Source organism: Delphinapterus leucas, chromosome 12 (genome assembly GCF_059928025.1).
Source record: "Delphinapterus leucas isolate spDelLeu-1000000601 "Yukka" chromosome 12, BTC_Dleu_Yukka2, whole genome shotgun sequence".
Lineage (NCBI taxonomy): Eukaryota > Metazoa > Chordata > Mammalia > Artiodactyla > Monodontidae > Delphinapterus > Delphinapterus leucas.
The window spans coordinates 15,477,073-15,495,326 of NC_143140.1; the positions used below are offsets into that span (position 1 = coordinate 15,477,073).

The following is an 18,254-nucleotide window of genomic DNA, read 5'->3' on the forward strand; positions in this document are numbered from 1 at the left end:
AGTGAAAGGAAGAGTTACAGGTCTCTCGCTTTAAATCAAAAGCTAGAAATTATAGAGCTTAGTGAGGAAGCTAGGTCTGTTGTGCCAAACAGGTAGCCAAGTTGTGAAAGCAAAGGACAAGTTCCTGAAGGAAATTAAAAATGCTGCTCCAGTGAACACATGGATGATAAGAAAGAGAAACAGCCTTATGGCTGATACGGAGAAAGTTTTCTTGGTCTGGAGAGAAGATCAAACGAGCCACAGCGTTGATCCTGCAGCCTACAGATCAAGGAGTAATTTCAACTTTCAAGTCTTATTCTTTAAGAAATACATCTTGTAAGGCTATAGCTGCCATAGATAGTGATTCCTCTGATGGATCTGGACAGTCAATTGAAAACCTTCTGGAGAGGATTAACCATGATCGATACCGTTAAGAACATTCGTGATTCATGGGAAGAGATCAAAATAACAACATTAACAGGTGTTTGGAAGAAGTTGGTTCCAGCCCTCATAAATGACTTGAAAGCGTTCAGATTTCAGTGGAGGAAGGAACTGCAGATGTGGTGGAAACAGCGAGAGAAACAGGATCAGAAGTGGAGCCTGAAGATGTGGCTGAATTGCTTCAATCTCATAAGACTTGAATGGATGAGAAGTGTCTTCTTACAGAGGAACAAAGACAGTGGTTTCTTGAGGTGGAATCTACTCCTGGTGAAGATGCTGTGAAGCCCGTTGGATGACAGCAAAGGATTTAGAATATGACATAAACTTAGTTGATAACGCAGCACAAGGGTTTGAGAGGAATGACTCTAATTTTGAAAAAATTCTACTGTGGGTAAAATACTGTCAAATAGCATTGCAGGCTACAGAGAAATTGCTCATGAAAGGAGGAGTCAATCTTTGTGGCAAACGTCACTGTGGTCTCATTTTAAGAAACCGCCGCAGCCGCCCCAGGCTTTGGCAACCATCACCCTGATCAGTCAGCAGCCCCCAACATCTGGGCAAAACCCTCCACCTGCAAAAAGATTAAGACTCAATGAAGGTTCAAATGATGGTTAGCGTTTTTAGCAGTAAAGTACTTTTTCATTAAGGTATGTGCATTGTATTTTTAGACATAATGCTATTGCACACTTAATAGATTACAGTATAGGGTAAAGATAACTTTTTTTGTCTTTAATTCCTTGTATTTTTTTAACATCTTTATTGGAGTATAATTGCTTTACAATGGTGTGTTAGTTTCTGCTTTATAAAAAAGTGAATCAGTTATACATATACATATGTCCCCAATCTCTTCCCTCTTGCATCTCCCTCCCTCCCACCCTCCCTATCCCACCCCTCTAGGTGGTCACAAAGCACCGAGCTGATCTCCCTGTGCTATGCGGCTGCTTCCCACTAGCTATCTATTCTACATTTGGTAGTGTATATATGTCCATGCCACTCTCTCACTTCATCCCAGCTTACCCTTCCCCCTCCCCATGTCCTCAAGTCCATTTTCTACGTCTGCATTAATGATAACTCTTATACACACTGGGAAACCAAAATATTCATGTGCCTTGCTTATGGTGACATTCACTTTATTGTGGTGGTCTGGAGTCAAAAGTCCAAAAGAAGTAATTAACAGAAGCAAACAATATGCCAGCCCCGAACACAAGCAATAGAAAATTATTACCAAGATAACAACTAGAGAGTTAATTATTATGCTCGGTAATATCCAATAAAAATATAAAAAGGGGGGAACCATCAGTGCAATTAGTTGAGGACATCATTCAGAATGTCAAGGACATTTGAGTTTGCCTCACCTCCAGCTCTACTCCTATACATATGCACTTAACAAAACAAGGCAGCAGCATCATTGACTCTTAAGCTCAAGTCCTCTAATGCATGAGGACTTGACTGCACTCTAAGAAAATTTATTTATTTCTTTGAGGAAGGTACCTAGTAGAGGTGTCAGGGTCTGAGAGGGAATCAGACAGAGCCTGAGGTAACTTGGTGTACCAAGTTGACATGAATAGAAGAGAAGGGGAGCAGCTACAGCTGAGGGCAGTTCACAAAGAACAGTCAAGTTCCTTTTGGTAAGTGAAATATTGAGAAATATTTTGTGTGTTTGGGGATGGATGGATGGTTATTGCCTTTCTCCACATCTGTTATATGCTCAAGTAGTGAAAATCAAGCCAATCAACACACTCACCCACTGACACCAATGCCCTATGACCTGCACAATGGCAGAAGAAAGTCACCCCAGAAAGAGCAGAGATGATTAAGTGAGCTTTGATATAACTCAAAAAGAGATTTGCATACATCCATGAAAACGCTTTGCTATGGAAAGGGGCTGTAAGCAGATAAGAATGAGTTAGGAGTTAAAACGTGTTTGCAAATATTGTTTTTAAAAGTCAATAGAACTGATCAATAGAGCAGATGGAGCTGAGGGCTGAATCAGTGATCTATAATATAAACAGGTAATATTTCATGAATGAAGAGCAAAAGATGAATGGAAGTATGTTAGAAGACCCAGTCATAGGTGCTTAATCAACAAAGTCTAATGACAATTAACAGGAGCTCCAGAAGATAAGAAAAGAGAACATGGAGAGCATAAATATGAAAATTGAGGAAACTCTTCCCAAATTGCTGGAAGACTTGAATATTGAGATTGAAAAGATAAATATCAAGTACTAAGCAAAAATTATTGAGGAAAGATTTACACAAAACACCCCTGGATGAAATTTTGTTACTCCAAAGGTGAAGATAAAAATCCTAGAAGGATTCAGGAAAAAATTGAAAAAGTTTATATACAAAAAAATGATAATCAGACAGTCATCTGACTTACTGTTGACAGCAATATCTTCAATGTTCTGAAACAAACTTTCTGAATCTAGAAATCTATAACTAATTGTGAGTACAAAATTAACACATTTGGGACATTAAAATATTCAGAAAGTTTACCTTTTACACACTCATTCTAAAATAATCAGTCTAAGATTTAGTCTAAGATTTAGACAGAATAATCAGGTAACATCCACTATAGGAATAGAAGAGTGCTTTAATATCAGGAAATCTAACAACATAACTCAGTGTATCAAACAAGTATAGGAGAAAATCATATAATCATATCGATAGATTCTTCAAAAGCATTTGATAACATTGACAACCATTTCTAAGTAAACCCTAAGAAAGCTAGAAATATAATAAATCCTCCTAAATATGAACAGGAATATTTATCAGAAACTAACAGCAATTATTATTTTTATAGACGAAAGCTAAAGCCATATCAGGAAATATCAGAACTCAGGATAATTACTATTGTTATTTTAGTCTTGGACCTTTTGGTGAATATGATAATACAAGAAAATAAAATAACTTGTATAAAAATAGAAAAAAGCAAGGGGGTATCTTTTGACTAAAATCGTGTACCAAAATGGAAATTGTGTACAAATGGAAATTCAGTAAGGTGCCTAAATATAAAATAAACATGCAAAACTCAATATGTATATATCTACATTCACAGGTTTTCCAAACTGCTTCCCCAAAACGTTTTCATAATTACGAAATGTTTAAGAGTACACTTCCCCCACGTATCCACCAGTAGTAAATGTTGACATTCGTTTCGATTCCTGTCAACATAATGCATGAATGTTAACATTTCATTATTAATTCAGTTATTTGTATTACTTAGACTTTTGTTAAGCTTATGCATTATTTCATATATTTTGGGCAATTTGGGTTTGATTTTCTGAGAATTGTTTATTCATAACCTTCACTCATTTTTCTATTAGTTTGTCTTTTTCTTATCAATTTGTAGGCACTATTGTAGATTAAATATATTAGCATTTATCTATTAAATGCAGTAAATATATATATATGTATACATTTTTTTCTGAATTGATGTCTTGTTTCCTGATTTTGTTTTGCTTTCAAAGCTTTGTTGTTTTGCTCTTCTGTGTTAAAATGAAGGTGCAAATGTATGTGCAAAAATTAAAGTGTGTATGATCTAAGTAATGCAAAATCATACGTGAGTCTGTGTATGTGTGTGTATCAAAAGTACAGAAAAGATAGACTTTGAGACTCTATGTACTAATTTGTAGTGATATCCAGGATATATTGTTATTTGAAAAAAGTTACTGAGTAATGTGTATATTTCTTTCTTTAAAACAAGTTGAAATATAATATGCATATAAAACTCATCTCATTCAAACATACAGTTTAGTGGTTCTTAGTACCTTTACTGACTGGTGAAACCATTGTCACAAATCAGTTTTAAAACATTTTCATCCTTCCAATAAGATCCCTCATTCACGTTTGCAGTTAACCCCCATGCCCAACTCCAGTCCCAAGCAACCACTAATCTACTTTTGCTTCCATAAATTACCTTTTCTTGTCTCTTCAAATAAATGAAAACCAAACAATATATATGTTTGAAAGTAGGCTTGCATATATTTTTATGAATAAGGAGAAAGCTGAGGAGGGATACACATCTGGGTGTTGGCTTTGGTTAAAAATCAGAGGTTTGGGGTGAAAGCAAGAGAGGAAGAACAAAGACAACCAAGTAAACACTTTTTAACACAAAAGAAGCATAACCAACAAAAAAATATAAGCAGGAAATTCATGTAAAGCATATTACAGATAACATAGGAGTACAATAAGAAAATTCAGCTTTCATGCACAATGTAATATTGTTTTCACTGTTAGACTGACAAAAAACCCTTAGACAGATGAAACCCAGTATTGCCGAGGATTTTAAGAAATGGCCAGTCCCATACTTTGCTAGTGGGAAAGTAAGTTAGTACGGAAAAAGAATCTGAAAAAAGAGTGGATATATGTATATGTATAACTGATTCACTTTGCTGTACACCTGAAACTAACACAGCATTGCAAATTGACTCTACTCCAATACAAACTAAAACAAAAAAAAAGTTGGGCCATTGTAAAGAAAAAAGAAAGTTAGTACAGCCTGTTCTGAAGGGCAAATCGTTACCATCAGTCAACATTTAAAATGAGTTTACCATGAGTTACTTTTATATTTTTTTAATTTATTTTAGTGAAATATAGTTGAATCACAATGTTGTGTTAGTTTCTGGTGTGCCACAAATGAGTCAGTTATACATATACAATAGTTTGCTTCTGCTAATCCCAAACTTCCCTTCCCCACGTTCCCCCACCCCCGCTTAAATCCTAGGGAAATTACAGACGAGCAGTATTGTACTTTGTACTAGCGAAATAAATATGCCTATAGACAGGAACATATATGTGTATGTGTGTATATACACATACACACTCTATCCATTTATCTATGTATCTATCTCACCTATACACATGGTATGTGCTGTCAGTGTGTCCTTTATCCTCTGCCTCTTCCCACTGGCATAGAAGCTTCGTGATAACAGGGACTTCTTACTCCCCTGAGGCCTGACTCATACCTGGCACAATATGGGTTCGAAATAATATTTGTTGAATGTTCAATGAATGAACTAGACTGTAATAGTTATCAGACATTTTATGAAAGGAAACTTTCAGATCTCAATTATAATCTATATCTTTACTTTTATTTCTTTATTTTTAGTGGATTTTTTCCAAAAATATGTATTTCCCTCATGTTTGCATTGCAGTCTTATTATTTTAAAAATCATAGATTAAATCTCTCACCCTTCCAAAGTAATCCAGGAAACGTGTTTTTAGTCCTTTCTTCAAATTACCTAAACAAGTCCAAGCTTGAAATAAATTAAAGGCCTTTGTTTTAAATAAGGTAAGAAATTTGAATGTTGATTTAAGGTTTTACGTGAATAGTCATGAAGAAAACAGCAAGTTAGTGTCTTTGTACTTAACTTTGTGGAGTAACGACAGCCTTGGTCCAAGCAGTCTGGGGACAGCTTCCCTTCTTTTTATGCTAGAGGAAAAATGTTCCTCATTCTTACAGACACGTGATTTCAGACTAAGTGGTGCTATACTGGTTTAGCAAGCTGCTCTAATCAGTGATCTATAATAAACAATAATGATTTCTTTTAATGCGACCTTTTGACCTAAAAAAAATCATTTAAACTATCAACCTTCTTAAAAAAAAAGATTTTTCTCCTCTTTACATCGCTGTCTTTAACTTTATGATTACCAACAAGAAACACTATTGTTCTAGTTTACGTGTAGTCCTACCTGCCTGGTGGTAGCACAGTGAGAAGCAGAATTTATGTGGGTAACACAGTGAAACAGAGACAGAGCAGTCTGTAGTGAGGATATGTAGAAACCTAATCAGTTTAACGTATTTCAGCACATTTAGAATTTTTAAAGAATACTTTATTATTTTGTCTCACAGAAGTGACAGAGCACTGAGAAGAGGCAATATCCCTATTACGTAGTATTACATATTATGCTTTAGTATTTCCCCCAGTGTGAATATTATACTTAAAACTTAATGCCTTAGGTTCCTTAGGATGGTTATTTTTATTTTGTTTGATTTTATGAGAAAAGGCAACTTCATTTCTCCAGCAAGAAGGCAGACCCCTGTTATGTGTGTGTGTTATCAGACCTCTCACAGACCAGAGAAGTTCAGACCAGGAATTAAGTCATCTAGAGTTGCATTTCCATCTTCCTTCCTGTTATCAAAGGTTAAATAACCATCGTAGTTCATATGTGTATCTCCGTTCTTAAGAGACATCAACATTTATATAATAAAGTAAAACTTGCATGAACTTGTTTTCTTACTGTCATGTAGACGAAAAAGTATACCTTTCAGTAAAAGTGAATGCTCCTCCCAAGGGTTTTGGGGTGAGAAAAGAAAGTTGGGAACAAGTCTAGAAGGAGGGAGGAATCGTCCCTTACAGTGGTGACGTTCACTGGAAGTGGCAGGAAAAAACAGTAATTTACTAACTTTCCCAATCGCTGAGCAGTAGGTTACAAAAATCTTGTATTTGGGGCTTGGTGCAAATTCCAGTATTTTTTTCTAATTGAAGTATAGTTGATTAACAATGTTGTGTTAGTTTCAGGTGTACAGCAATGTGATTCAGTTATACATATACAACTATGTTTTTCAGATTCTTTCCCCATATAGGTTATGTGAATTCCAATACTGCCAACACCATATTGATAGATCATTCTGCACAGCCTCTAGGAATAGAAAATTTCTCAGTAACGTTTTCAGAATGAGTTTAATAAACTATTTGAAACAGTTATAAAGTTGCCATCAAACAACACAGTTATGGAGTTTGGATAATGATTCTCTGAGGAGTGATACCGTCTAAGAGACACAGGCCAGGAATGATGTGAGTGAAGTGCTATCCCCTCCCCAGGCCAGCGATGTAGAGTAGGTCACCTGTGCATGGCGGCCCTCAGCTCCTGTGGGGCTTTTATGCTATTAATGATTCCCAATCCCCCCCTCCAATAAAAGGTTTAAATATACTTTCAAGCTGTGTGTATCTAAGTCAAATGGTTAGTCGGTGTTAGAAACCATACTTGTTACACTTGGTAAATTAGACACCTCATTCTGTGGCAAAAATATCACTAGAAAGTTACATTTTCTCAAAGAATGATAGTATTGAATGATGACCAGCACACTTAGTATTCAAAAGAATAAATATTCCCTTCAAACGAAGGGGACGAAAGAGGGTCCCGATCGATTTTTCCTCACATTTTGACATTTTATCAGGTTACTTAAACTTTACCACACAATTTAAATAACCCATGGCAGAGTAAAGACTGACATTCTAGATTTTTCAGTAGGCATTTAAGGATAAGGATTCTTGGTGTTATACTTTAAAAATATATATCTCAGAATTTGATGTGCCTAGAGCTTAGAGTACTGCTGGCATAAAGGAGGGTGTTGATGAAAGTGATAAATCACTAGACTTTGATTAAAGTGGTCTGTTCTCACCTCAGGTGGCTGTGCACCCAATGCGTTGCTGTGAGCAAGTGATCTAAGTGTAGTTCCCTTTCCTGGGAAGTGTTGGCTGTTGACTTAGGTGACCTATAAACTTCCTTCAAGTTTTCACATTCTGGTACTAGAATACTTATACTTTGCATTATTTTGATAAAATGCTTTATATCATGCTTTTTAAACAATCATTAAAAGTGAAATTCTGCATTTCACTTAGCTGTTAGTGGGTCTTTTAAATTTTTAAGATGTTTCATAAGAGATCACTATCTTAAACTTTGTAAACTGAGTTTGTGAGAGGCAATTAACTTAATTCAGCCTCCTTCTAAATATCAAGCATTGTGCTAGGCACGTTACAGAAATTCTCTTTTCTAGCACCCACCCCAAATTTAGCAAGTTGAATATTACTGTCCTCAATTTACAGAGGAGGAAACTTAAGTCTATAAATGTAAATTGACGTACAGTATTTCAAAGAGCATGAAATCGGGTTTACCTAACCCCAAAGAGTATTTTTATTCCCCCACTGTACCATTTTCAATGAGAACACCTTCTTTACTCCTTGGAACAAAATATGAGATATTTTTTTATCATTTTAAAATGATATTCTGACAGAAAGTAGAACATTCAAAATAATCAATATGTCTTTTAACAGGTTAGACAGTAAATTCCTCCTCTGTAATATGACATCTTTCCATTTAGTGAGAAAAGTGGATAACCATTGGTATTTATTTCTAAAATCCATCAGAATTTACCCCCAGAATCATATACAATAATAAGGAAAACATATTTTTTAACGAGTGGTTGCAGACTTCTGTCACTGTGAAGTCTGCGTCGTCACACTTTTCCATTATGTGTACAGAAATGAGGTTAACTCCAGCTTAAAATTAAGCAGGAATCAACTTGCAATGACAGGTGTTTCTGCTCTGCTACGATATCATTTCCAAGGTAACTAAACAGAGCATCATAAAGGAAGGATTATGTTAGCAGGTGTGAAATAAATAGCCGGAGAACACTTATAGAAACTTTATAAAACCTTGAAAGTAGATGACTTTTTTGGTAAACAGGTCCACCAGCAATAATACATACGGAGTTAGGAGGGGATCAAAAATCACCTAGTGTGCTTCCCTGGTGGCGCAGTGGTTGAGAGTCCGCCTGACAATTCAGGGGACGCGGGTTCGTGCCCCGGTCCGGGAAGATCCCACATGCCGTGGAGCGGCTGGGCCCGTGAGCCATGGCCGCTGAGCCTGCGCGTCCGGAGCCTGTGCTCCGCAACGGGAGAGGCCACAACAGTGAGAGGTCCGCGTACCGCAAAAAAAAAAAAAAAATCACCTAGTACTTGAAGTACGTGGTGAAAACTAGGTCAATGTTAATTTATTAGAAATAGGAGAATTTCTGCAAACAGCTTTCTCCATGGTACAGTTTTATGAAGCAAACTATTTTTTGAAATTTTATTGAAGTAAAATTGATTTACAATGTGTTAATTTCTGCTGTACAGAAAAGCGGCTCAGTTATACATGCATATACACTCTTCATATTCTTTTCCATTATGGTTTATCCCAGGATATTGAATGTAGTTCCCTGTGCTATACAGTAGGACCCTGTTGTCTATCCATCCTATATATAATAGTTGAAGCAACCTACTTTTTCAAGCCCTTTGGTGACCATGGGTCTGTTATTTATGATAGGTTGGTATGCAGTAGATAAACTTATGTTCAGAAAACAGTGTCAATGGTGACTTGGTATGCTATGTTTTCTTTGTTTTTTCCTTTTCTTATTGAAAGCTGTTTCAATTTGTTTCTAACATGTAGACTAGTCATAAAATGCTCTTGAATATGTTTATCTCAAAATAATGAGCAGAAAGATATACAATTGCTGATCGGCAGTGGTTTTTCAGAGGAAGGAAGACAATTTAGAAAAACTGGGATGTGGAGTTGGTCCTGTTTCTCTTTCAATGAATAGACCATATCAAAATATGTAATTATTTAAGTGCAGAGTTTGAGGGAAAAGTCAGTTTTAATTGTTCCGTGGAAACTGGAATCCTAAAGGGATTCCAGAGCAAAATACTGGGTCAAGAAAGTCTCCACCATATGGCCCTGGTGTTTGGGAAGAGTGACCAGTTTTAGAGACTGTGGGGGAGGTATGGTGTCAAGAGGCTGCCGACAATGGGTTGCAGACATGTGTGCAGAGCTTCACAGCTTCCGTGGACTTGGATTATGACTCTAGGGGGCAGGGGGAGCAAGGCATTACATTGAAACCTTGTTGATGATCCCAGGACCTTGCCTCCTTCCCATCAAGCTCTGTGGATGCTCAGCTGATACTCAGGGCTGCCTGTGAAGATCAAACCCCATTTTGAGCAGAGGAAGGCTCCAGAATATGACGGAGGGACATAACTAATTCCTTATTGCAGTAAATGCCTCTTCTACATGATCACAGTTCTACATCTTTTCTGCTAGAAGTGTGACACTTCAGCAATACATGACACATCACTGGATAAGGTCCTATTACTTGAATGAGAACTCTGAGCCATCCACAGATTGGCAATTAAAGAATAACATTATGCATGGATCCTGAAAAGAGTGAGAAAAAAGGATGGGAAAAGTGAAGAAAGAAAAAGTCAGATATAACTAAATGTGAGCTAACTATTATGTATAGAATGGTTAAACAAGGTCCTACTGTATAGCACAGAGAACTATATTCAATGTCCTGTAATAAACCATAGTGGAAAAGAATATGAAAAAGAACCACTCTGCCATACAACAGAAATTATCACATCATTGTAAGTCAACTATGCTTCAATAAAATATTTTTTTTTAAAAAGTGTAAATGTGATCTGGGGACAATTTTCTGGGGACAAATTCATGCCTGCCCGATGTCTTCCCCTGCAGCAGCTGACATTCCTGAAGCTGCAAATCATTAGCTAAGACACAACAGAAAACACTTCATTGTACAACTATCCACTGTGCCTCCATTAAGTGTTATTCAAGTAGCTGGTCATTAATAAGATGGTTTACTTTAAAGCCAAGTACGTTTTTACAAAGGTTAATAACTCAGAATGACTTCTCACCAATGCAGCAATGGTCCTGAATTCCAGATAAGGAGTTGATTTCACTCTGTCCAAGAATTAACAAGGAAGAGTGTATATCTATTGAACTCTTTCCTGGGGAGAGAAGGAGTTTGAGATGATAGCTCTAAAGGAGATGCCTCCTATTCTAATCATATGTCAGGATGTGAGATAATGAAACCTTGGAAGCTGAGGCATGAAGATTTTCTCACATTTATGAGAAAACTTTTAAAGAATATTTGACCCCCATGCCTTCACTAATGACAAATATATTTTATTGTGTAGAAATTTCTCAAGCTAGCATAGCCAGAATTGCTCAGTTTACAAGCATTGTAATGTCTCAACCTTAGTTTGCAGACATTGAAGCAGACAGAAATAGGAGGTAATTCTCTGTTCTCTGTGTTTGCTCATCACCATTCACATGTCTTCTCCTAAGTCTGAATTTTTGTTTTCGTTCCATTCTATTTCTCAGGCTTCCATGCATGGTCCTTGCCCTCAAATTAAGGATGGCTGCTCTACAGTGATGGGCCACAGGGTCCAGATTATACTGTTGCCCTCCAAGGCCCTTTTCTGCTTCCCAAGGTTTTGCAACCTAATAATGATAGCCAGAATTATTGTTATATTCAGTTCAGGTTGACCTTGGTGACTGTAATAAATACAGTTGACAATCATTCTGGTCTAGCATTTTTGAATGAACTTAAAGGTGGAAAGATATATATCCTATTTTAATTGAAGTAGTCGACTGAATCAGGATAAACATTGAAAGAAGTGGTATCAGTGTTTAAAAATTACAGAGAAGGGATCATGAGGTTTTCTGATCTTCTCTGAACTTCATCACAAGCTGCTCAGATTAGCAGCTGAAGCTGTGCTGCATGGGGAAGAAAAACATGCCATCCTGATGATCTGTGCTATATTTGGCATCTCTTATTGTCAATAAATTCTTCCTTGTATCAGATGCTCATCCTTGGCACTGCAATATGTATGTATCTGTTGCCTCTAATACCCTCTTCTGGATCCAAGAAGAGCATCACAAGCTCTCTCTCTCCACCTCACTACCCTCTTTCCCGTGTAATAATATGACTCTATATATAAGACAGGCCTTTTTACTTAAGGGAAGACAGCATGAGTTGGATGGGAAATGGTCATTTTTAAACCCCACGTTTAATTTGTTTACCAAACATTTTTATAGCACTTACCATGCATCAGGCATTACTCCTAGTATTTCACAAATGTTAATTCATTTAGTATCCTCACAACAGGCCCAGGGGGAGGCACCATTATTGAGCCCATGATGCAGTCAAGGAACCTGAGGCACAGAGAGGGTGCGTAGCCTGCCCCAGGGTCACAAGGACTGAGGAGTGACGGAGGTGGTTCTCAGTCACTGTGGTGTGTTCCTCTCCATGAAATCTTCTGCGTGATTTTCTCTAACATCTTTAATGTGTGGACTGGGTTCTGTTCCAAACCGCATCAACTGTACTACAGATATCCTAAGGTTCTTATGCAGTGTCTGTCTGGCCTTGTTACCAAACAAAACTTGGGTCCGCTCACCAGCCCACAGTGAAGCCAGTCTGCTGACACTGGGTTGTGGTGAAGGGAAGTGCAGCGTTTATTGTAGGCACCAAGCAAGGAGAATGGGCAGCTTGTGCTCAAAAGACCCCCCCCCCCCCACCTCTCAGATGGCTTTCAGGGAAGGGGTTTTAAAAAGGCATTGTGAGGGAGGGGGCTGCGGGGTGAGCAATCAGCTGGTGCACAATTCTTGGATTGGTTGGCATCAAGGTGAAGTTTTGAGCATCATCAAACTTCTGGTTTCAACCAGTCTGGGGTCTATGTGCTTGTGGTCAGCAGTTTTCATCTGGTTGGGGTCTGCTTCCTATAAAACAACTTAGGAATGTGTGTCAGGCCTTTATCTATATTATTCAGGGAAATGGGACTTCTGTGATTCTGCCATAGTCTAAATTGTTACCAGTTTTCCAGCTCAAGAGCTATTCTTTGTTTCTACATCTTCACATTCTTAATCAGTAACTCCTGAGCCAGCCTTAGAGACTCAGGGGAGGCCTGGGAGACTAAAGCAACAGGCTTTTACTTCAAAGGACAGCGATATGGATGGGGTTTGTGCAGGGGTTCAGCCTGTGTGCGTGTGCAGGAGTGCGCTTGTTGGTTGTATGTTGTTATCATCACAGCATTTGTGGAGATGCTTGCACTGGGAAACCTTAAATTAGGAACCAAGGAATATATAACAACTCCCCCCTCAAAAACACAAACTCCTAACTAATTGCATTGTGAGAACTTAAGCAATTCACAGCCACTCTGAGTCAATTTCCTCATTAGCAAAATAAGGCAGTGGGACTTGACTTTTTTTTTTTCATCCTGAAATTCTAGACCTGGATCAGGATATATATTGATTTCTCAAGCAGCCAGTAAGGACATGTCTCCTCAGGATAGAGTTGACTTTTGACATTTGAAAGAACTGTACCTCAAGACTTTAATAAATCCCTAAGTTTCCAAAAACCTCAATAGCTTCGGGCTCTCATAACAAGATACACTAAAAAATAAGTGAAATTTTTACATGACCACTTTCTAGTCTCTATTAGCTCTAAAAATACTGAAATAAATAACTTACACATTTATTACAAAAAATTATGTCACAAAACCAAACTTATACTGTTATATAACCAATCAGATAAAGCCAGCAGCAACACACCTGCAGTCACACAAAACTGGGTTTGTGTATTTGCTGCCCTGAAAGAGAAGGTTCTAGAGGAGCCTTAGGAAAGATCCTGAGGAGGGTAGAAGAGGCAGACCTAATGGGATGGACCTGTTTAATCTGATGTGACGATCATTTTGACATCATATTATTATGTGACGAGGTTACTGAGGATTATAGCTGGGTCCTGCCAATCTGTGATGCTATCTCCTTAAATGCATTATTTTGGAAAATATGATGCTTTAAGCAGTTGCACTTTCATGTTCGCTTGTACAGGTGGTTGTAATGTTACAGAAACTTTTTTTTTTAATTTCGAAATGATCAAATTTCTAAACATACAAGGCATAAAGGGGACAGAATTTATTTGCATGCAATAGTAGGTATAAAAGATGCAGCAGGAAACACTGTTGAGAACATAACTCTCACCTAATGAAGGCCCAGAATTAATTATAAACTTGAATATGCAAGTGATTATACAAGTGATTTATAATATCTTTGCTGTTCGGGGAGATGAATTTTCTCTGCTTGGCAGACTGCCTGATTCCTGGAAAGAAAGATATATATATATATACACACATATATATTTTTATAACAGCTATAAATTTGCAAGCTGGGAGGATAATTACACGTGGAAAGAGTTACACATTTTTACAAAAAGCAAAATATTTCTCTTTTTCTTTTGCTTGAAGTTTTTGGCCCCCTCGAAGCAGCAGCATGTTGCTGTGCTTACTGACAGCTGACCTCTGGATGGATGTATTGATTGTACAAATTTGTAGAGTGAAAAGGAAGCAAACAATTCAACAGAAATTGATTGAGCATCAATTATGCATAGAGTGTATGATGGTTGCCCAATAGGATGAAAAGAATAGAAAAAAGACCCAGCTTTCAAGGAGCTGCAGTTTAATAGAGATGACAAAGCTAGAGAGTCATTTGAATGCAAAAATGTATCAACAACATGTGAGAAATTAAGGCAAAAAGAAACTGGTCAGTTGGCTAATGTGAAAATTCTTACAAATGCATAATCATTTGTCTACTTGTAATTAACATTTTATTAATCTACATTTATTGAAATAATTAAAGTACGTTAATATAAGACTACCGCAAAATCCAAGACACATGGTCACTGTGAATCTTTTACAGGAATTGCTGTTTGCCTGTCTCAGCCAATCCATACCCAGTGCAGTGGCTGAACTGGCCCTTGTGCTTCTTATTATGACTGCAAGACGCCCTCAGCAATAACCATCAGGAAAGAGAAAAACAAGGTTTATTACTTACAGGTCCTGGAAATTACATGGCACACCTGGGACCACACAGCATGGTCTCAGGTAGACAGGTAGACGGCAAGAGAGCTTGGCCTGCGGTTCTGATTTTATTGGGGCTGGGAGTGTAGGGTTTCACTAGCCACTCTTTATTGGTGAATTTAAAACAAAAGAGGAGGAATTTGAAGCATGGGAGGAGAAAAAACAAGGGTCCCAAATGGTCAGGTATCAAATCAACCAAGATCTCTAAAACAAAGGAGTCTTAGCTGGGGGAGGTGGCCTGGCTAGGTGTTTATTTGAGACAGCCATTTTTGAAGTGGATGCCTCCATAATCAAACCTTAAGTCGGGCATTTTCATTGTAAAAAATTTAAAAACAGTTGTCAGGGCTTGCACTACAGGCACCTTATACTAATTTCTTTTAATAGATAAGAATCACCTGCCTAGGTAATAAAGAAATAACTGTGCAATTGGCCTGATGACACTGATGCTTTAAAAAAAGCAGTCACCTGATAGTTGGGATAATGGAGTAAGAAGAGTCTAAATCTGAAATTTTTCTTCTTCGTGATTTTCTTGTTTGTTCTTGGACGTTAGCATTCTACAATAATTTTAGAATCACCTCATGCATTTCCAGAAAAACTTGGTGGGATTTTTGTGTGTGCTGGGGATAAGATTGCATCGAGTATATAGAGCATTTTTAGACCTATGCATTGGCACATTTGTGATTCTGCAGTTAATGAGCACGCTTCTGCTTGTATGTATCAGTGAGGTCAAATTTTGTTCAACTCTTTATGCCTCTTACTGATTTGTATTCTGCGTGTTCTGTCAGTTACTTAGAGATGCGTTTATTTCTCATTATACTTGAGATTTGCCTATTTTTTTTTTGTTTGTCAAGTTATGCTTCATATGTTGAGACTATATTGTTAATACATATAAAATTAGAGATGAGTGTCTTTGGATGGATTAATCTTTTACTATAATGAAATATGCCTTTTTATCTATAGTAAGATTTCTTACATCAAGTCTACTTTGTCTGGTGTTAGTATAACGACACTAGCTCTCTCCTGGTCAGTGTTTGCATGACACATCTTGTACTTTCTCTTCATTTAATCTGTCTGTATCCTTATATTCAAGGAATATCTCTTCTAACCAGCAAATAGTTGGGTTAGGTTGTTTGCAAAATCCAGTCTGATGATTTTCTTCTTTCAACTGGAACATTAATTTGTTTACATTCTATGTTGTGGTACTGTTAAATTTACCCTCTTCCTTTGTATTTTCTATTTACCCCATTATTACCTACTTTTGAATTAATTGTATTTAGCTTTCTATTCTTCCATTAGCTTGTTAGTGATACATTCTTTTGCCATTCTTTTATTTGTTATCCACAAAATCTTATTATTATATTATTAATGCTTAATGTTTATTAATATATTTACCACTTCCTGGAAAATACAAGGACCTTATACCACATTAATGTAATATATCACCTCCACATTTATGCTATTACTGAGATTTATTTTAAGATAAATATTTTAAATGATTCTTGCTTGCCATAAATATTTATTTACATTTACCAATTGTTGCTGTCCATTCTTTCCTGTATTTTGATTTCCATCTGGTATACTTCTCCTCCTTCTAAAAACCTCTCCTTAGTATATCCTTTTCTGTGCTTCAGCTGGTAACACATTCACATTTTATTAGAATCAGAATGGCTTTATTTTGGGGAATTCCCTGGTGGTCCAGTAGTTAGAACTTCACACTTTCACTGCAGGGGGCATGGGCTCAATCCCTAGTCGGGGAACTAAGATCCCTCCTTCCTGCAGTGGACCAAAAAAAAAAAAAGAAATGAAATGAAAAAAGAAGAATGGCTTAATTTTTAAAGGACATTTTCCACTTTTTTTTTTTTTTTTTTGCAGTACGCGGGCCTCTCACCATTGTGGTCTCTCCCATTGCGGAGCACAGGCTCTGGACACGCAGGCTCAGTGGCCATGGCTCACAGGCCTAGCCACTCCATGGCACGTGGGATCTTCCCAGACCGGGGCATGAACCCGTGTCCCCTGCATCAGCAGGCGGACTCTCCACCACTGCACCACCAGGGAAGCCCAACATTTTCCACTTTTAAAGAATTCCATTTGGCATTTATTTTCCTTCATCACCAAAATATAATTGTACTGTCTTCTAACTCTTCTGTTGAGAGGTCAGTTATCAATCCTATGGTTTCTCCTTTGAAAATAATGTTTCTTTTTTTCTCTGGCTGTTTTAAAAGTTTGTCTTTGGTTTTCTATAGTTGTATTCTGATGTACTTAGGTGTTGTTTTCTTTGTCTTTATTCTGCTTAGGGTTTCCAGCAGTTCTCAACTCTGTGGCATTATGTCTTTCATTGGTGTCTTAGTCAATTCTGGCTGTTATAACAAAATACCATGGACAGGGGTGCTTAAACAACAGGCATTCATTTCTCACAGTCTGGAGACTGGGAAGTTCAAAATCAAGGTACCCACCTCCAAATACAATCACATTAGGGATTAGGGCTTCAACATATGAATATAGAGGGAACACAGCCATTCGGTCCATAGCAGCTAGTTTTGGAAAATCATGGCCTCAAGGATTGCTTCTGCTCCATACTTTATATTTTCTCCTTGTAGGACTCCAATTACACACATGCTAAACCTTCTTACCATGGTTCATAACTCTCTTATGATCATCCTTATTTTATAATTCAATATTTTTTCTTCTCCCTACATCAGCCTGCATATTTTATCCTAATTTGAGTTCACTAATCCTATTTTCTATTTTTTCTAATTTGAAAGGATACCAATCTACTGAGTTCTCAATTATTTAAGTTCACTCTTTTTCAGTTCTAGAATTTTCATTTGCTTCTTGTATAGTTTCTGATTCTCTGTTTAGATTCTTCATCTTGTCATCTAACTTACTGGACATATTAAACACCATATTTGAATATCTATCTTACAACTCCAGTATTTGGATCTCCTGCGGGTCTGTTTCCATTACGTGTTTCTCTCCCCTTCTTCCTCTTTCTCCCTACCTGTCCCTGTCTCTCTGTCTTCATCTCTTTCTGTCTTTCTTCATGTGTTGTTGCCTCCTGGTATATGTAGTAATTTTTGGATGGATGCTTTAGACTTTTCATGAAAAACTTACGATGTAATTTGAGGTTTTTATGATGTTATATTACATCAAAATCAAGTACTTTTGCTTCTTCCAGGAAGTAAGGGTAGAGGCAGATTGCTTTCATCCAATCAGAGACTGAGATGGTTTGAAGCTGGAAAGCCATGAACACATCTAGGTCTAGAGGAGTTGGGGAAGAAATGGTGCTGTTGGATCCTGGGAGGGCAGTATAATGAGGGGCCATCCAAGGGGAGCTATAGAGGGATGAAGTCACTGTCTAAA

General features: G+C 37.3%; 1 protein-coding gene across 1 annotated transcript in view; it reads left to right on the forward strand.

The window, feature by feature from the left end:
• The first annotated feature begins 712 nt into the window (after positions 1 to 712).
• LOC149747832 (regulating synaptic membrane exocytosis protein 1-like) overlaps positions 713 to 18,254 on the forward strand; it is a 36,125-nt gene continuing 18,583 nt past the window's right edge. The window contains exons 1-3 of the mRNA XM_089922282.1: positions 713 to 811; positions 910 to 1,030; positions 6,674 to 6,726. Coding sequence (XP_089778408.1) covers positions 713 to 811; positions 910 to 1,030; positions 6,674 to 6,726 — 273 coding nt within the window. The remainder of the gene's footprint in view (positions 812 to 909; positions 1,031 to 6,673; positions 6,727 to 18,254) is intronic.